This window comes from Silene latifolia, chromosome 8 (assembly GCF_048544455.1).
Source record: "Silene latifolia isolate original U9 population chromosome 8, ASM4854445v1, whole genome shotgun sequence".
Classification (NCBI taxonomy): domain Eukaryota; kingdom Viridiplantae; phylum Streptophyta; class Magnoliopsida; order Caryophyllales; family Caryophyllaceae; genus Silene; species Silene latifolia.
In genome coordinates this window covers 74,502,089-74,522,884 of record NC_133533.1, presented here as the reverse complement: position 1 = coordinate 74,522,884, position 20,796 = coordinate 74,502,089, and the positions used below count along the sequence as shown (strand labels likewise).

The following is a 20,796-nucleotide window of genomic DNA, read 5'->3' as shown; positions in this document are numbered from 1 at the left end:
GTTTGACCCATGTTGATATAAAGCCAATGGTAAAGTTCCTTCCCAAAGGAGCACCGGAGTTCCCGATTCAAATCACCAATTCTTTGTTGAACCTCTGCATTTGTTGAGCAGTGAGTACTTGGTGTCCCGAACTTCCTTTCGCATGCTCAAAACCCGACTGTTTCTAGTGGTTGAACCTCTTGGACGACCTTTCGGGTGCTCATTAATAGGGGTGGCAAAATCTCTTGGTCCTCCGGTCTTTGGAAATCACGCAACAAGTCTATGGCCGCCCTTAGTTTAACCGGTCATCATGCCTCATATCATTCGCTAATTCATCCCATAAATCACCGTCATTTTTCGGCATTTGTTGAGGAATATCATACACCAATGTCTTCCAAAACACATGAATATCCTCGAGATGGACCCTCCTACCTTTTCCGTGCAAAGATACCAAATTGCATGCACAAGGTAATCCATGAGTCGTTCGCATCACGTGTCGGCATCGATCATTCAATCCGATACCCAAACCAAGGCCTCTAGTAAGTTCTTTCTCCATTAACTCTATGGCCTTAGTAGACACGTTTCCTTGCAATAAGGAGAAAGTACGAGATGTTCTCCTAGGTTTGCTCATTTCATCTTCGAGTTCTTTCTTAATCTTCGAGTGTTGACTTTCAAGCATGCCGTGGATACGGGACCACATGGAGTCAAGTGTGAGATGCTTTGACTTCAACCAAGCCTTCAATAGAGAATGTGTTGACTCAACACGGGAAGTTGTCGTGTTACCAAAATGTAAGATCTCGTTTGTATAGCATAAAACGAACTTCCCTGCGTGTTGACCCCAAGTTGTCCGTACATAATCCTCCATTTGTGGCCACTTACGTTGGAAACACCGCCACGCACGCCAAACGATTCCTCGGTGGTTGAATTGATCACCCTAAACCAACCATCTTCATCATTTGAGATGACAAATTTCCTCATACTTTCAGTTTTGAATGTTGTCAAGGCTCTTGCATTGACGGCTTTGTTCACATGCCATCTACACAAAGAAAATGCTCACCGGAAATACTTGCTCAAGAGCGCGATTAAACCCAATTCGGTCGGTGACAAATACAAAATAGGGGACGCAACTCCGGTGGCATCTACAATCGCAGACTAACTTTCTCAACAGACCACTTGTAATTCACGCTCGGACTCGGAAGGAATCATCGCACATGCAATTAAGAAGGACGATCCCGTGGGTGTCACACCAACCATCTCAATGAGTGGATTACGGTAAATGTTGGTTTTATAAGTCGAATCCATGAGGACCACATAAGGATAAGCCCTAACAACTTAATCGCTTCAGGATGAGCCATGAAAATGTGAGTCAACGCTTTTGACTCCTCGGAATCAATCTCGTAGAAGTGGACGTATTTCGTTGCCGCCACCGCTAGAGCCAACATTTGTTGAGCGGTGTTTCTTTCACCCATTTCTTCTTTCTTAATTTTCCTTGTTTCATTATACGATTGAGTGCTTGACGGTTGAGGTTTATCAGGGGATCTCAAATGAAGACCATTTTTAATATCCCTCGGTTGAACCCCGGCCAATGTTTGTTGCCTAACATATGCCTTCTCTTCCGCGTCCAATCCCGCAAAGTGCCGATCCCCGTCCTTATAAACGGCTACGTTGTGGTTGTGTAGTCCACCACCCTCGGAGGTTAGAATGTTCCACACCACCGCCTCTTTATCATTTTTAGACACGAAATTTTGAACGACACGAATACGAAACTTGCATGAACACTTCTGCGACCTCCTTGGCTTTTCAAGATCGTCCGTTTCTTTTGGTTTACCATGTCTTTTACACCGAAAATAACTTGCCAACAACCCGTTCTTTTTCCTATTTTTAGCTCCGTTATTTGCTTTAACCAAAGCAAACCCATTCTCGAATGCGATTTTCTGAGCCCAATTGAAAGCATCGTCACGCGTTTCGAAATCTATAGTGGTCTCGAACAACGGGTTGTAATCAATTGGATTCTCGCCAAAATCCTCCCACGATTCCCTCATTACAAGCAATAAGGACTATAGTAAGACAATAAAAAGGATTAATAAACAACATAAGTTGCGTAAAACGAAAGAAAAACATGTAAAAACGAGTAATTCATGCCTAAAACATTGAATTCCAACGAGACTCAATAAACGATCACGACAAAACATTACTTTCCATCGATCAACCGCGGACGAACAACGAAAACCAACTTTAATCCGCGGCCAAACAATGAAAATCAACATTTGACCACGGCCAAACAACGAAATCAACGTTTGACCACGGCCAAACATTGAATTCCAACGTTTGACCGCGGCCAAACATTGAAATCCAACGTTGGACCATGGCCAAACGTTGAAATCCAATGTTGGACCATGGCCAAACGCGTTGGAAATCAATGTTTGGTCCGTGGCAAAACGCTGGTTTCAACGCTTTGGGCCGTGGTCAACGCTTGGTTTCCAACTTTGGCCATGGTTCATCTTTCTGGGGACATTTTTCGATTACGAACAAATTCTAACATTCGCTACTATTAAGTTAATACGTCAATTAATTCAACTATCGAATAGAATGAACGATGCGCAAAAAAAATTGAAAAATTAAGCAAATGATTAAGTTGTTTACATACCGTCAATTGAATCGAGATCCGACATATTGTTAATTGTTGTTGTTGTTGTTGTTGTTGTTTTTGGTTTTTTATTTAGTTGAATTTGAGAGAATTTTTTTTAGAGAGATAAAGTCAAAAGGGCATTCATCGTCTTTTTTATGAAAAACGTCGTCGATATTTACTAAAACGTCGTCGATATAAATCAGTCCCCTTTTAAATATAAAAAATTGAAATTATGTAATACAATGTGTTTTTGAATATATTAATTTGAATTTAAGTAATTTTAAGACCAATTTATATAACTTTAGTCCAACTTTATATAATTTTAGTATTTTATGAGTGTAACTTTAAACTTTTAGGTTATTTTGTACATAAAAATTTAAATTTATCTGATTTTAAGACAAGTTTATGAAATTTTAGAGTTTTGCGAGTGTAATTTTAGCCATTGGAGGTGTAACTTTAGCCATTAGATGTATAACTTTAGTCCTTAGAGGGCAACCTATGTCCTCGAATGCGTAAATTTTGTCCTTGGATGTATAACTTTAACCCCACAACCAACCAAAACCACCCAATAATGCTATTTTGAATAATATTAATTTGAATTTATACAATTTTAAGACAATTTTATGTAACTTTTGTCCAACTTAGAGTGCAACCTTTGTCCTCGAATGCGGAAATTTTGTCCTTGGATGTATAACTTTAACCCCACAACCAACCAAAACCACCCAATAATGCTATTTTGAATAATATTAATTTGAATTTATACAATTTTAAGACAATTTTATGTAACTTTTGTCCAACTTTACGTAACTTTAGTCTTATGTGGGCGTAACTTTTACCCTTGATATTATAACTTTATACTAATATAGGTAATTTTGTACATTACTTTGAATTTACGTAATTTTAGTAGTAAGTTTATATAAATTTAACGATTCAAGGGTGTAACTTAAGTCGTTAATAGGCTAACTTCACTCGAATATAAATTTTAAACACCACCAACAACGACCACTACAACCATGGACATCATTCACCTACGAATCCTTTCTCGCTGAACCACCACCACACACTCACCACCAACAACCAAAAAAGCCAGATCTGAAAAATAAAGACCCAACCACCTATAACCAATATACTACCGCCGCAACAACCAACAACAACAACCACCACTAGCTTTTACCTTAGATCTGGAAAAACAATAAGAAGGGGAGGGAGGTGGCAACAACCCTCTCCTTTGTCTCCACCAGCCGCACCACCCTCTCCTTCACAAGCCACAACAACCAGTAACACAACACCAAGCCGCCACCACGACAACTGTTAGTTATAGATCTGGCGGTTTTTGTGATTTATTTTTAAGTTTTATCTTGTCTTTTATTTTTATCAAAATATTAGATATACTAAAAATACAATTAATTTATAAAAATCAATCATATAAATACAACCCTTATAAAATTTCGATTCAAATTGAGATGCAAACAAATTGAAATTGAAATGTCGGCGTTGGTGGGTGTGGTGGTGTTGTAGTGGGGTTGGTGGTGGTTCGGCAAGAAAGGAGAGAGGGAAAAAAAGAGAGATGGATGTGGTGGGGAGGTGGAGAGAGGCCGATGAGAGAGACGTACGTGGGTGGCGGAGGCAAGGTGGTTGTGGTAGTAGGGTGGTGGGGATGGTGGTGGTTGGGCGAGAAAGGAAAGTGGAAGAGCCGTGAGAGAGATGGATGTGGTGGGGAGGTAGAAGGACGCCGTTGAGAGAGATGACGGCATGTTGGAAGGGGGCGGCAGGTGGCAGTGGTGTGTGGGCCGACGTGGGGGTGGTTGTGGTGTATTTTGTTTTTGTTTGGTTTTGGGCTGTTTTTTTAGAGAAAAATGAGAAAGAGTGAGTCATTGAGGGAAGCTGTGAAAATGAAAAGAATGGAGCAATTTGTTGGTTTTTAAAGGGTCATTCTAAGCCTTATCTTTTCCTCTAATCTCATCCCTTCATTCCTCTCTTTAATCTAATCTTGTCCATTCATATCTCTCATCCAAAGGTCTTTAGTAAAACTTATGGACTCATATATACTAAGAGGACTCACTTTTAAATAAACTATGTATGCATTAAGAGACCGGTCATGGTAACTACATGGCGCACGCTTGCTCTATAACCGGTTGAAAACGTTGCCGGGGCAATAGAGTCACTACCCGTTATTCAGATAAGTCATATTAGGCGTCCACATATAGAGGTATATATACATATTATGAAATAATTTAAATTTTAGAAAAACATATGATAACCATTTACTTACACATGTGGCTTCTGGGGGTACGACACAGTTTTCTACTCTAAGATTAAATAGTACTGCCCCAGCCGCAGAAGAACTACGCATGTGGTTCTTTTTTTTTTCTAAATACATTTGTAGTTCGCATTCAAAATTATCAAAATGTAACCTAAATATAGGGTAACAAACATGATGCGGTTGTAAAAAGCGCACTTTTAACCCCATATTAGACCTCGTTTCACATGCTTTCTTGTACTTATTAGGGTCATTTTGGCGTTTTTCGCTTCCTATTTGCTTTTCTATTGGATTTTAGCTCTTTTGTAGGAAAGGAAGCAAATTGGGCGAAAATCATGCATAAATGGAGCATTTAGTAGCCTAATTGATGGTACTAATGACCAAGCATGAAGAGGAGATGGAAACCAAAGACTTATATCAAGTCTTAAATGCAAATTAAACAAAGCCCCCCCCTACCTAGAAGGATCCCCACGGATTCTAGGGCAGCGAAAGAAGAAGAAGCCAAAGAACAGTCCAATCCGGGCGGGCTGACGGAGGACCCGAGCGGATTCTTCTAATCCGGGCGATCGCCTGGAGGACCCAGGCGGATTCCACGGCAGGGATCACATGAGCAAATACCAATTCGGGCGGCTCCCTAGCCAATCCGGGCGCCTCCCTTGCCTTCTAAGCTTTAAAATATCTAATTAACCTCTAATTCTTATATTAGTATAAATACCCTCATTCCCCATTAGGGAGAAGATACTTGATTAGAGGGTTAATTAGGAATTATTTACCTTAATCACATTTAATTACTTTAATCTATTTTTAATTGTTCTTTAATCTTTCCACATTCAAGCTTAGATATAGTCTTATTGTTGAAGAATTCTTGGGTTGTATTTGAAGAAGGTGACAATTCTTCATTAATTAAAGGGTTTATTCTTTATTTCTTTCATTATTGTTATTCATCTCCTTAAAGTTGGTACAATTCTTTACTCTTTTTCTCTTTTACTTAATTACTTGTTAATCCTTGTTAATTACTTTTCTTTGTTCATCATGTTTCCTCTTGCTTTGAAGTTTGAAACCATTAATTGTATGTCCTCCATGATAATGAATTAGTAGTCTTCTAGCTAGGGTAAATAGAGGATTAGGGGATGATTAAAGGGTAGATCCATCTTACAATAAGTTTACTTGGTTGGTTAAATTGTGTTATTGTAGTTCTAGCTTTAGTGCACATGTTATGTTTGATGAAATACATGATTGATGACCTTGCATGGTTCTTTGACTTTTCAACAACCCTTGTAAGATATAAACCAACTCGAGGATTGTTAGACCATGCACTAAGACTAGTAGGGATACAGGTGTACGCCAGAAGCTAACCAAACACAACCTATGAGCCGTAGGACCAAAAATTCCAGCCCTATTCTACCATGACTTTGACCAAATAACCAAACTCATTCCCTTGGATCTATTACTTGATTACCCCTATGATCCCATGACCCCCTATTGTCTTTAATCATTTGTTTACACCCATATTTACATACTTGCTTTGTTTTCTTTCATTAACATTTATTTGCTAGTAGTTGTTAGTTGATCTCTTACCCTACCAATCAATCAAGACACCCCTTAGCTTGTTACTACTTTAAACACTCCATAACTTGCATAATACAAAGCTACCGTCCTTTGGGTTCGACCTCTAGTGACTGCTTTACTAGTTTGTTGAGTACAAATATTGTTTTTATAGTCTAACGACTCCCATCAAAACAACAAAGAAGAGTTTCAACATCTTAGTAAAAGTTTTCAAACAAACGTCTTTGGAGAAGTTCAACTCAGCCGAGTATGTCAAGTGAAAGCCTAGAAACGATTTTGCCTATTAAATCTTCTGAATCAAGAGGTAATCCTTACATAAATATATACAGTTGTTCAATTTGTCAAATTCTATCTTTCATATATGTTTAATTTTTTTTAACCAATTTGTAGGCAAAAAAAACTATACTGATAAAAAGAAAGATAAAATCTATCACAAATCCCGATACTTTTGTAATACTACAATTTTCTGTACTGTTGGGTACTCTATCGAGTAGGGCTTACTCTGTCGATCAAGTGAGTTTAGTTTCGAAACAGTGTTCTGCTGATGGGTACTCGATCGAGTAAATGTGTTACTCGATCGAGTAAGGGGCACTCGATCGAGTAAGTGACGTACTCGATCGAGTAAGTTGGTTCTACGGGTATTTTTGCCGGGTTTTGTTAGCAATGCGAGATTGATATTTAAACACTTCCGTCAGTTCTTTTTCACTTTTTACCTTTTTCTAAATCTCTCAAAAACCTAAACAAAGTTACGTTGCTTTCCTCTTCGCGTTGCTATCAAATCGTAAGGGCTAGAGTTGTCGGATTGTTGTGTTCTTTACGCCATTGAGTTCATCGTTTTGTGGGTAAGATCCTTGTACAGTTTTTATGTCTTTTCGTTGATTTTGTTTAAAAGCCTAATTGGGTATTTTGGGGGATTTTGGGAGTATGATGTGTATTTGATAGTAATTATATGATTGTGTGGTTATAGGAGGTGATTTCGTAGAGGAGCAGTTTTGAATAGCTGATTGTGACGGTCTTGGTGATTTTACTTATTCCAGGTAGGGTTTCTCTACTCGTTATTGATTACATAGTTGATTGGTGATGGTTGTGATGTTAATCTTTATCATGTTGGTATTGTAATTGGTTTGTTGTTGTATAATGTGGTTGGTTGTGTTTGTCTGTGGTTCGCGAGGCGCGTCCTCGGCTAAGTGGAGTCACTTGCGGGAGTGGCTTCACGCCCTTGATTCGCCCTCTGTGGAACCCGCCACAAGAGGAGATGTGCACATTAAGGAACTTGGGTTTTCGCTCGGAATAGATGAGCGGTGGGGTACGACTGCGGTCTCCTACTGGCGGCGTGGAATATCTGTTGCGATGGGTATTCTGGCAGGACTACATGATATGCTTTAGTGTGTAGTCAGGTGTATGGAGATATGACGGAGTTGGGTGATCTATGTGTTGTATCTTGTGTATCTTGTTTTATGTAATCAGTAACTGACCCCGTTTAAATGTTTTGAAAATTGTGGTGATCCATTCGGGGATGGTGAGCAGTTATTGAGCAGGTATGAGATGGCTTGTGCGACGGATAGCTGGGATGGAGTCATCACGTGTCACTAGAGTCTTCCGCTGTGTCTTGAACTCGTTTTCATTTAGCGGGTTTTGGTTTTGGAACATTTGTATTTCATTTATCAGTTTTGGGAATTTGATGATTGTAAACACTTAAACTCATTTACTTAATTCAGTACCTTTCTTTATGGTCAATTTGATATACATTGCCTCGGGCAACCGAGATGGTAGCACTTCCATGTATTAGGTGGTCTTGGTAAGGCACTTTGGTGTATGTGGGTGTTACAAAGTGGTATCAGAGCGATGATTTTGGAACCTGTAACTAATGAACCCAATGAATCTAGAGAGTCAAACTAAAATAAACCCGGGTAGGAGTTGTTAGGAGCTAATGCAAAGGTTTGGGAGACATCTTAAAGTCACGAACTCGCCCTACAACTTTGAACCGGCCACAATGGGGTGTTATGGGATCGCTATGTGCTTATTAATGTCCTATTGCATAAATATTGAATGATGTGTTGTATGAATTGTTAGATAAATAAATGTGGAGAATGGAGGATGTGGTAGAAAAGGTGAAGTAGATTATATGATTATAAGTTGTTGTGAATAATGAAGTTGCATGATGGTGATTTATATCGTGGATTTATAGAAACATGTGAATAACTCGATCAAGTGGGTTTAGTTGCTCGATAGAGTGTGGTTTCTACAGGTTATATACGCGTTGAGCCGTGGGATGTGTGTTTATGTTTGCCTCTTCTCTTATATAGTTCAAAGATGCCGCCAAAAAGATCCGCTTTGTATGCTAAGGCTGAGTTGATGAGTGTAGATAAAGTTGCCAAGATGCTTGAGCATCAAGAGTCGCTTACTGAGGCCTTAAAGAAGTTTGGGAAAGATAAAGAGGCTGGGGTAAACTTCGCTAAGATGAGCACTACCATAGCTCGTTTCAATCCAAAGGAATATATGGGTACCGCTGCGCCAATTTTGCTCGACAATTGGCATAGGGAGATGGAGAATATCTTGAATGTGGTTCACTGTCCCGAGGACTTCAAAGTGGAACAAGTTGCGTTCTACTTGAGAGATGCTTTGGGAGAGTGGTGGGATAAGTTAAGGGAGAGTGCCCTAGATTTATATGTGAGGCAAGGGAAGTCGCCTATACCATGAAGTGAGTTTAAGAGAGCTATGCACCGAGTGTTTGTGCCTGAGCACGTTTGTAGTAAGCTGAGGGAGGAGTTTGATGATTTTAAGATGACTTCGGATATGACCGTGGCTGAGTACTATCATAAGTTTAATGAGAAGTCTAGGTATGCAGAGGATATGGGGTTGAACCAGGAGAACTTGGCGCTGAGGTTTGAGAAGGGCTGGACCTACAAGATAATGGAGAAGCTACCGGTTGGAGTCCTTACAGATGTTAAGGAAGTGTATGAGCGAGCAGGGAGAGATGAGAGATTGGTCGAAATGGCCCAGGAGAATAGGGAGAGGGGTCCCGAGAAGAGGAAGACTGAGAGTGAGGGTGGTGGTCAGTCCAGTTACAAGAGGGGCAACCATAACCAAGCGAGGGCTTACTCATCGGGATCGGGTTTTAGTAGTGGAGCTTCCTATGGGCGTGGTCGTGGTGGTGGTAGTAGCAGCTGGGGTATATCTTGCTACAACTATGGCGGTATGGGCCACAAGAGACATGAGTGTAATAGTGCCGTGGGAAGGGGTTTTTAGAGGCCATCACAGGGGAGTTTGTCACAGGATCCGTCTCAGAGTTATGCTAGCAACAGGCCGGCTGAGTCATGGAACAACCAAGGTGGTCAGAGTAATTAAAACGGTGGATCTAACCGCAATGGCGGTAACTCTTATCAGAAATCGACAGCTCACAACAACCAGGGGTCGGCTGCCAAGCCATCTACTTCTACTAGTACAGTCCAGGGAGGTGGACAGAAGACCAGTGGCAAGTTATTCATGATGGACAAGAAAGCTGCTGAGGACGATGCTCACGTGATCACGGGTACCTTTCTTGTTAATGGTATTTTTACCTTTGTTATGTTTGATTCGGAGGCGTCACACTCTTTTATACTGTCGAGTCATGCTAAGCTTTGGGGTTTGTAACGCCGAGTCATGATAGTTGGGCTGGTTGAACTTCCAGTGGGTTCGTTAGAGTTTCCTATGGATGGTTTTGAGATGATAGTTTACACGGCTGTCGCAACCCTATCAAAAATAAAACCAACCGGTCTCTATAAAATGTAGTAGAGGCAGTCGGGTATCGTACCCACAAGGAGATGGGAATTATGTATGTTAACTAACTTTGCCTAGGTAACTGTTTCTTGGGGGTTGATTGTGGAGATATAGAGAAAAGGAACAGTAAAAAAACAAGCAATAAGTTCTAATGAAATTACCAGAAAGACAGAAACAGCTAGGATAGGCGGTTCACCATGGTTTTCTAGGGATCCAATCTAGGGTCAAAGGTCGACATAAACTTGGTCTGTAGGGTAGTGAAAAGGTCCTTCCGGTCCGCTTTTCATCCTAAAACATTACTAACTTAGCTTCCGCCCTCATTAGAATGTCCTAATGTTCACTGCAGGTCTTACCCCTCCCAATCTTCCGATCTAGGTCAAGGTGTATCAAATCAACTAGCTAAATGCGTCCACTCAAGCAGCTAATTGCTATTAATTGCGGTGATTAACAACACAAACCTAATTCTAGCCAAGCCTAATTACCTAATATTAAACTCCCTAATTACCATGGCTCCCCTATGTCCTAGCATAAGAAGATTAGCTATGCATAATGAAAGTTAAGAAATTAATAACAACAAACGAAACAATTAACTTGAACATGTTAATAAAGAGATAAATCATGAACCCTAATACTATAAATTAATTGCTAGAGAAGACAAGAACCAAAGCAATAGAGGAAAGAGATGGCAAACAAGAACAATTGCAATACTAATTGAGATTCAGAATGGAAAATAACCAATACAATGAATTCAAGGAACTAGAGTTTTTTAGGTCTCAGGAGTAAAAAGCTAGAGAGAGTGTTCTGCCTACCGTCCTCTAATTTATTCTAATATAAAATTAAAATACCCAAGTGGTAAATCTTAAAGTTTGCATAAAAATATTCTAGCGTTAAAACCACTCGATCGAGCAAAAATAAACTACTCGATCGAGCATAATAAAGGTCAAATCCCTCGACCGAGCAAAGCAAGTACTCGATCGAGAAACTCATCATACATCCCTCTCGATTGAACGTAAGAATCCTCTCGATCGAAGGTTATCAGCACAAAAGGGCACTCGATCGACCAGTTTTAGCAGTCAACTTAGTCGATCGAGTTAGCTACCACTGCGTCAGCACGAATGAACTCAAAACACCTTCCGAAGCCACTTCACGCATCCCTAAGTGACAAATTCCAAGCTCCAATTCTTCTATCTCCAAAATGCATGCAAACGGGACATGTTCTGGCTTGGTTTAGCTCATTTCAGGTCCAACCCTGCAAGTAACACCGAAAAAAACAAATTAGACTATTCGGGGGCATTTGTAGCTAGATGCTACATAAATAACATAGAAATACGTGTAAATATAGGATAAAAACCTTATATAAAATGCACGCATCAAACTTCCCCAAACCAAACCTTTGCTTGTCCCCAAGCAAACTATAAATGCAACTAAAAATAACTAGTGGAACGAGACCAGCTTACCAGCTACAAATTGTCCACCCAAACCAATTTAATGCAACAAATATACAATGTGGCAATGAGTCAAATACAAACGAGTTAAATCAATGTTTGAAACTACTGAACCGTCGACCTTTCAAGACTAATTTATATCGGACTCTCACGGGTCGCTCATCACACAGATCAAGCCCAAGTTGAGTATAATTTTGTGAGATAGAAAGAAATAAAGCCGCTCACCTAACTTCGACCTATAAGAACATGCCTGCAGTCTAACATGAATCCGATTTCCACCGACCGTACGTATGCATTCCAACCAATCAGGACCAAGACACATGCCGAGGACTTACATATAATGTGAGGTGAAGTAATTGGGTCAGAAGGGGCAAAACAATTTGGATAAGTGGAGGCAAAGCCAAGCAAGTACAACCGTAACCAAATAATGAACTCATTCCACTTCACTACTCAACATACAAGACATAAAATCGTGCCATTGTGGCAAAACATCACTCACACCATCAATAGACTCCCCATGAAAAATAATAACAAGCATGGGAGTAATATTCAGCAATCTTTTTCATATGTTTCATTTTTTTTCTTCTTCTTTCAACTTTCTTTCATCATTTTTTCATTTTTTTAATCTTTTCCATTTCACTTTTTCCTTTTCATTCTCCTCATCTTCTTTATTCAAGACAAAACACCAAATTGATAATCACAACATACCCAAAATAACTGCTAAACTAGCTTGACTAGGGTAGGCTAAATTTAGAATCGTAGTTAAATAATGGGTCAAGACATGTCAATTTGGCTATGTGAGGCTCATGGGTAGAAATAAAAGAAGGGGTCGTAAGTTATCTCTCCACGTGTGTCACCGCCACAAACCCGAATGCATACAGGTACTAAGAAAAGAGTGTCATGTTTGTGCAATTTGATGTTACATGTCTTATAAGGAGTACTACACACATCCTAAATGAAACCGGTCATGAATGTCACTAGTTTATCAAGCTCTAAATCTTAGAATGTATATGTAGTTTGCCAATATTAGAGTCAAGTCTATTTGTTCGACTAAATTTAAACAAAAACTCGTAGATTATGTAAATAACTATGCCAATAAAAATTTTAAAAATGGCAAGGCAAGGGTAAAAAGACTCAATGTAGCATAAAAGTCTCACCGTTCCGATTCAACCTATATGCAAAAATAAACGTGAATTTTTTTTTATATTTCCAAATTTTTTATTTTTTATAAGATTTTTGAATTTTGAAATTGAAATAAACAATGCATGCAAAAACAAACGTGCACAAATAAGGACTGAAAAGAAGAGTGTACCCTTGGAAAACTCACAAGATAACGCGAAGTAAGGACCTCCCCAAACTAGCCAGCAACAAGGGAGGTCGTAAATAGCCCCAGAACAACATCACCGGACGTGAGTCAAAACAAGCGAACTCAATCGAAGCATGGGGCTCTCGATCGAGTATAATAGGACTGCGGAAGTGCTCGATCGAGAGATGAAAAGACTAGATCGAGAAGTCATCTTCTAAGGGTGCTCGATCGAGAAAGGAAGGTGCTCGATCGAGAAAGGAAAGTGCTCGATCGAGAAACCTGCAAACACGTAGAAAACCACCTACAGAACTAACAAAACAAGTCCAAACGTTCCAGTCTATGCCTGTGAAAACTAACTACTAAAGCACACAAAACGAACTAAATGTTTTAAGAAAAGTACAATAAATTACAAGCCGGGTTGCCTCCCGGATAGCGCAGGTTTAAGAGGTCCCGCACGACCTTTTGGCTTCGATTGTCTTGCTCATCTAGGTGGTTGAAGTAGAACACTTCAACGTTGCCAACAAAATCATTTGTTCCATAGTAATGCTTCACATGATGGCCATTCAATTTAAATCTTCTGCCCTCGGAATTCTCTAACTCAACGGACCCAAACTTGGTGACACCAATCATTGTATAAGGGCCACTCCACATGGACTTCAGCTTACCAGCAATTTAGTGCAGTCGGGCATTAAACAGCAGCACCTTCTGCCCGACATGGAATTCTCGTGGTATGATACTTTTGTCGTGCCATCTCTTCGTTTTCTCCTTGTAGATGCGCGAGCTGTCATAGACATTTAGCCTAAACTCTTCTTGCTCATCTAGCTATAATAAACGTTTCTCACCACAGAACTTAGAATCATAATTCAATTCACGTATGGCCCACCAAGACTTATATTCTAGTTCAACAGATAAATGACAAGACTTCCCGTAAACCAACCGATATGGTGATGCACCAATCGGTGTTTTAAAGGCAGTCCGATATGCCCATAATGTGTCATCTAATTTTAAGCTCTAATCCTTCCGTGATTTAGAAACTGTTAGGTTCATATACCTATTATTAGACTCCTCTAATAGTGAACTAATTAACTTGTTAATTATTTGTTCTTTAGATCTAGTGCATGTATAACAAAATGAAAGATTTATAAGGAAAAACAATGTTCCTTACATTGTAGATTGGTTCGAAAATTTGGGCACAAGTAAGGTCACCTTCCTTCACTTGTTCTTGAGCTTATAATGATGGATGATCCTCCTAAGACTCCAAGTTTAGAAGCCACTCCAATAAATTGCACCCAAGATGAATCCCAAAAATCTCTACTAATATTAACTAGATATGTAGTAGAAATATTACCTTAATAATACTAATATTCTTATATTACTACTTCTAGTAATAGATTTGGTGTATTAGTATTTATTGAGAGGTTGTAAGAATTTTGCATGTGAGAAAGCTAGAGAGATATGAGGATTTTCAAGCAAAAACACAAGTAGTGATAAAATGAGCAACCAAATGCCCATTTTATCAAGCCAAAACCGGTTGGCATGGGACAAAGAAAGAATCTTTTGCCTTTTGTTTTTACCCTTTGTTTGTGTAGGTAGTGTGTAGGCTTTAAGCTTTGTAAGACATGTCATGGATAAGTCACTATCACACATCTTTATAACAAAAAGAACAAGACAAAACAAGAGCATCTCTTGCTCTCATTTTGGCCGAAATAATGGACCCTTTATGGTCTATTTTTGCCTTTTGTCATTTGTCCCACAAATGCTTATAAGTCATATGTTTAACTATCTTACATATTTAATTATTAATGTAATCATTTAACACTTAAATATTACAATTAATAATATAATATACACTCCACTTTTTGAGTAGTATACTACCATTATATCAATATATAATGGGTCCCATAATTACTAGTTAGTTAAAATTACAACTTCTTGTAACTTTAAATAACTAATTACCTCTACCTCAAAACTTATATTAATATCTCAACTAATTTAGTAATATAACACTTAATTACTAAATTTAATCTTTATTTAATCACATTAAAATAAGACGCAAAATTACACTCCCATAATTAAGGAATTAATTAATCTGTATCGCATACAATTAATTAAATATCTATTTGGGCCTCATCCTATAGGTGTGACCTAAAGGGATCAATCACCACCACCGTCCACACGAGAATGTCAAACTCTAGTTAGCCAATCATTACCGATTAATGACGGTCGATCGTGTAAAGAATCATCCCTCACGTATTATTAATTTGAGATTTAATTATGATATTTAAATCATGTGATCGCACTATTGTTGAGGACACATTTCCCAACAATCTCCCACTTGTCCTCGACAAGTGTGCGTCACCAATTCTCTTGTCCTATTACAATCTCCCACTCAATGCAAGGTGTCTTGCAGGTCGTACTTACATTTGATCATATCTTGAGTGGTTTTCTCGATCTGGAGATTAACTATCTGACCGGAATTATCTATCATAGATACCTTCCGAGCGTGGCCACGCATTTCCAGTTAACTACTCCTCGAGTGGCCTTGAGATTTCAAACAACCCTGACAAGGGGTGGACAATTCCTATCGCCCTATTCCCTTCGTTCAGCCACAGTCCATCATAACCCAAAATATACCCAGTTTGACCTCGTTTAAGAAATCATAGAGTATAAATCAAAGCTAATCAGAAGTTGTGCCAACTTGGGCGAATAGTCTCTAGTCAAAAGAATTGACTCATAAGAATACTATAGTAGCTCTTGCCACGACCAGGCTTTATGAATTACTGAACTCTCTATAAGCGGTCACGCCCCGACGATTGTCCCATACATCCGCCTATGTGATCGACTAGTCATCCCATATGACTCTATGGCACTTGAACTTGCCATCAATCGCATCACACTCTAGTCACTTCGAGACGTCACCTCATATAAATAACTAGGGGCGAATACCATGTCAATCCAGTTCACTTTAATGGGGTTCAATTTGTCTCTACAACCCATTCGGATACGACAAGGTAGCGTGTGAGTTTAATAAAACTCAAACGATAAATGTGATTATCACATATGAATAGTCAATACACTATTACTACTTCATATTCTTTAATCTCTAGTGTATTAAAACACTAGTTAAAATGCAATACAAGCTTGGCAAGTGGATATACCCGATATCCATATATTCCAACTTTATTAATTGCTATTTCCTTCCATTTAATGTCATCTCTAATGATATGAATTTCTCTAAGTATATGTCTAGACTTCATACTAGATCTGAGTTCTTTATCTTGAAAGAAGCTCCCACTGTTATCACATAACATATGATAAAGTCATTTGTAGAGGGATTCACTCTTCATCCCTACGTTGGCCATTTTATCACAACTTACTTAGATTCCTTTTGTGGAATTTGCAATGCGCGAAACTAAAACACATTTCTTAGTTTCTTACTCCTTTGTCAATAACATTTGCTTAGGATTTCATCAAATCCTTTTAAGCTTGGAAACTAAAGTTGGTGCAACCCTTCAACACTTTAACTTAGTTTATCATCCAAACATGTGTACAAGTCATCAATTGTACTTTAAGGCTTTCACAAGCCCATCTTATGAATTAACTTATTATTGACTTATATGCACCTAGCATATGGTACATCACAGCACGTGCGTCTGTTGGCATACATAATCGTTCTAATGGCGGAAACATTAGCAATCGATTTCATGTAATCAACAACTTAATAGGTTCAGTGAACGACTATGATTCCATCATAGTAATTCCACTTTCATCATCATGAATAAGCCATTTTGAATCTGTTGATGTTAAACAGATACGAAAGAACTTATCTTCATAAGACTCTCAACTCTATGCCAATTTACTCTCACATAGATTCAAAATCTAGAATACTTTGCATCCCTTTCCAAGTCTTCCAATTACTCTTACCAGAAGAGATCATTGGTATATTATTCTCAATAAGTAATATGTTATCAACATATATGACATGGAGAAACAATTCTAGCTCCCACTTAACTTCATGTATATCATGATTCTTCAATCATGTGAATGAAACAATTCACTATAATCATATGAACGAAAAGTATAATCCTTTAATGCTAGCTTAAGATCATCTTGTGATCACTTAAGATAGCTACGCATAATATGTTAGGATTCTTAGATCTTCATCTAATGTTTTGTATTTTAAACACTTCCTTCTCTAAATTCCCATTTTAGAAAAGCGAAATTTTATTTGCCATTCTTCATTTAATGAAATGTGGCAATCCCTAACACAATTTATCTTGATCAACATCTTCATGTAAATCTTATGCACTTAAGTACTCAAAAGCTCTATTCGATTTAAGGAGACACTTTCCTTTAAGTAAATCTACTTTCGAGTAACAATTTTCGGATTGTAATGCTTCGGCTCAAATGTAACATGGTCATAATACTATCACTTTCACAAAGTAATATTTTTAAACAATAAAGACATGTACGATAAACTCCCACTGAACTATGCTCTCAATCTATCTTCATAGACTATAGTTCAATACCAACTCCCACTCTATAATACTATTACTTTCACAAAGTAACATTTCAACTATAAGAGATGTTTGTGACGATACAATCTTCTCCCACTCTATCTCTCAGAAATACACCTAATTTCTTGAGAGATAGCTTTGTGAGTCACAAACATATTTTAACGGAGTATTAGGAGTTTTCTAAGACTATATATTAACTTTCAAAAGGCCATCCTAACATGGCAGCTAGATAATATACGAGTCTTATCCATGTCATCTGTTTAATAGACTCTTTATTCTAGGTATCTCACGGTTGACCATCCAATTTAGAATAATATGTCCATATGGTATCGTGAATTCCCTACTTGATGAATTCAAAAACTCACTACAACTCTAAGAATTGATCTTATATAAGTAAGTTGTTACTTTAAGTAACAAATACATAAGGAGAATCAGATTCATAGCTTATGGACATATAATGATCCCATCATCATAATCGTCTACTTGATCAATTTGAGTTGTTTATCTAATGTTTCTATACGCAAGTAATCAATGATGATGATTTTAGAACAAACAACATAATAAAACAAGTGATTTGGGTTGAAAACCAAATCACCAATATCCAAAATACAACCCGTGTTTAAAGGATACAAACCAATTTCCAAGTCACACAAGGAAATCAAAATAGTTCTAAAAACATGAAATTCATCATAAAATTAAAGACAAAGCAAATTAAAAGCCAAGCTTCTATTGATCCATCATCATGGTCGGCTACTCTAGCTTCCCTCGTGATCCTCTAGACTTGCTTCTCCTTGCCTTTGTCCTTGCTAGGAGGGGGCCCTATTTACAATAAAAAGGGTAATCATCACAACTTGTATCACATACTAATTGAGATTGAAACATAAAAGATAGGGATAGTCATATATACCTACTGGAGTAACTTTTCCAGCTTTGATGTCGCCAAGATACTTGGAACAGTTTCTCTTCCAATGTCCAACTCCACAACAATAGTGGCACTTGTCCCCGGAGGGGGCACTGTACTTGGGCTTGGAGGTGCTTGCTTCATAAGTCTTAGCTATGTTCCTGTTGGGAGTTCGCTTCTTTCCCTTTTTCCCGCTTTTCTTGAAAGTTCCCTTGCTCTTTTGATTAACATTGAGCACATCTTTGGTGGTGCTAACACTTAGCCCCATGTCCCTTTCGGCTTGCACAAGCATTTTGTGCAACTCATCAAGAGAAACTTTCTTATCTTGCATATTAAAATTCACCCGGAATTGAACATATGCTTTGATTTTGCTTAGGGAATGAAGAATTCGATCAATCACGAGTTCATCGGGAATTTCCACCTTATGCATTTTCAAGGTCTCAACATGCTCCATCAACTTGAGCACATGTGGACTCACCTTTTGGCCCTCTTTGATGTTAAGATCAAAGAATGCGGAAGCCGCCTCATATTGAATGACCCTAGGAGCTCGTGAAAACATGTTCACAAGCTTCATGTAGATCTCATGAGCGGTGCTAATCTTTATAGCACTTCGTTGGAGTTCGGCCTCCATAGCAAAGATCAATACATTTTTCATTGCGGCCGACTCCTTTTGGTAATCCTCATAGGCTTGCCTAGCGGCGGACCTAGTATTAGGTGGTTCGGTGGGAGATGCCTCGGTAAGGTAACGAAGCTTGTCGTCACCTTGCGCGGCCAAGCGAAGTTGTGCATCCCAATCGGCCAAATTGGACCCATTCTTTTCTAACTTACATCGATCCATGAAGGATCGGAGCCATGACACATTGGAAAGCGGGGTGGAACTAGTGGATGCGGACGCGTTTGAAGTTGCCATTGCAGTTGATTAAAACAAATTTTGACTACAAAATAGGAAATGAAGGAATTTAATTATCATCTATCGTTTTAATAATACTCGTTAATTTAACTACAAGTATTGCATTTATATAGTGACCTCCACCCAACTACATAAATGATTCCGAGATCCAAATTCATATTAACTTGGGCACGGTGAGCCGATTCATCCCTTATTAATATAACTCGGTAGATTAACCTTTTAATCGATTCTACTTTTAGAACTCTCGGTCGATAAAAATTACTCTAATTCTCATCTTTAGCCCGGAACACATGCGACTACGGTCAACAATACTTCCGTTGAGCTCAATCCAAATTTCGATGTAATAACATTTTACTACCCCACTTCGCCAACGTAACAAGGTTTGTATTACGGTGAAGCCGGATTAACTCCCTTGTGAAATTGGTACTTCATGAGTTTCTACTATTTGGTAAGGCTTTATCTCAATTTTTAATATGTGAGAGGTCTTGTCAATTTATTATCTATCACGTTTTTAAGTGAACTAAAGCGGTGAACTATGATAATTATAATTGACATGGTCGATGACTCGATTAGATATGCATGTGTTGTTATGGCGATTTGGCAATGCATGCAACATATTAAAAGAAATGCAAAGCAATAAATAAAATTCCTAGTATGGCCTTCCTAAAAATAGAAAATCAAATAATCTATTACATATTCGGAAACCAACTCCTTTGGTCCCTTGATTCTTCAAATGTCACGCCTCCCAAGACACCGTCTTTGTCGGATCACCCTTCCGAATGGCACCGTCTTTGAGGATGCTCCATAATTACAAATAATAATAAAAATACAAAGCTATTCCTATTATACATTTGTAAAATGAAAAACTAATGAAATAAAAATAAAAGTGATACGAGATCACATTAAATTACAACCGAATCAATATTCCCTTTCATTACGGGTAATATTGATTAAAACTAAGGCCATACTAAGATAAAATTACATAATTCAAAATTATATAAATAAATGACATTCAACAATTGAAATATGCAGCATTATAATATGTACCTATCATGCAAAATCATGTGCCAAATCGCCCTATTTAACTTATGTCGTACATATAACCCGGTTTCATGGAAATGCGTGATAATAATCTTTTAAAATCACTAATTAACACTTAAATCACATCTAAGCTCAAGTTAATTATCCTAACACATTTTAGGACTCAAAAATCAGTCAACACTAAATTTTTGACAATAATTCAACTTGATTTAATTTTATGCTCATTTTTGACCTTGAAAACACAATATTTATGAAATAAATCCAAATTAAATCATAAAAGTTTCAAAATTTGAATTTTAAATTTTTGAACATTCTGGAATAATTCCATGACCCTCATAATGTCAAAAAACATGGTTAAAATTTTCGAATTAATTTTGAGAAAATATAGTTGCATTTTATCGGTTTTATCTCATAAAATACATAAAGTATCCAAAAATTACTCCAATAATTTTTACAACTTTAGATCTGATTAGTGGGATATTA

At 38.0% G+C, this 20,796-nt stretch overlaps 2 protein-coding genes across 2 annotated transcripts; both read right to left on the bottom strand.

Annotated features, from left to right (window-relative positions):
• Nucleotides 1-271: 271 nt before the first annotated feature.
• LOC141595369 (uncharacterized) lies at nucleotides 272-2,021 on the bottom strand. Its single transcript, XM_074415334.1, has 3 exons — nucleotides 1,309-2,021; nucleotides 859-1,015; nucleotides 272-715 (listed from the first exon to the last, which is right to left on the bottom strand). Exons 1-3 carry the CDS (start codon nucleotides 2,019-2,021, stop codon nucleotides 272-274), a joined length of 1,314 nt encoding a protein of 437 aa, XP_074271435.1.
• A 15,987-nt stretch (nucleotides 2,022-18,008) lies between these two features.
• LOC141594416 (uncharacterized) lies at nucleotides 18,009-19,761 on the bottom strand. Its single transcript, XM_074414461.1, has 2 exons — nucleotides 18,369-19,761; nucleotides 18,009-18,280 (listed from the first exon to the last, which is right to left on the bottom strand). Exons 1-2 carry the CDS (start codon nucleotides 19,270-19,272, stop codon nucleotides 18,237-18,239), a joined length of 948 nt encoding a protein of 315 aa, XP_074270562.1. The 5' UTR covers nucleotides 19,273-19,761; the 3' UTR covers nucleotides 18,009-18,236.
• Nucleotides 19,762-20,796: the final 1,035 nt, after the last annotated feature.

Coding starts and splice junctions, on each gene's coding strand:
- LOC141595369 (XM_074415334.1), bottom strand. CDS start 2,021: ATGAGGGAATCGTGGGAGGATTTTGGCGAGAATCCAATTGATTACAAC. Junction 1,016..1,308: donor CATCCTGAAGCGATTAAGTT/GTTAGGGCTTAT, acceptor TTCTTTGTGTAG/ATGGCATGTGAACAAAGCCG. Junction 716..858: donor TGCGTGGCGGTGTTTCCAAC/GTAAGTGGCCAC, acceptor TCTCTATTGAAG/GCTTGGTTGAAGTCAAAGCA.
- LOC141594416 (XM_074414461.1), bottom strand. CDS start 19,272: ATGGCAACTTCAAACGCGTCCGCATCCACTAGTTCCACCCCGCTTTCC. Junction 18,281..18,368: donor TGGAAAAGTTACTCCAGTAG/GTATATATGACT, acceptor TATTGTAAATAG/GGCCCCCTCCTAGCAAGGAC.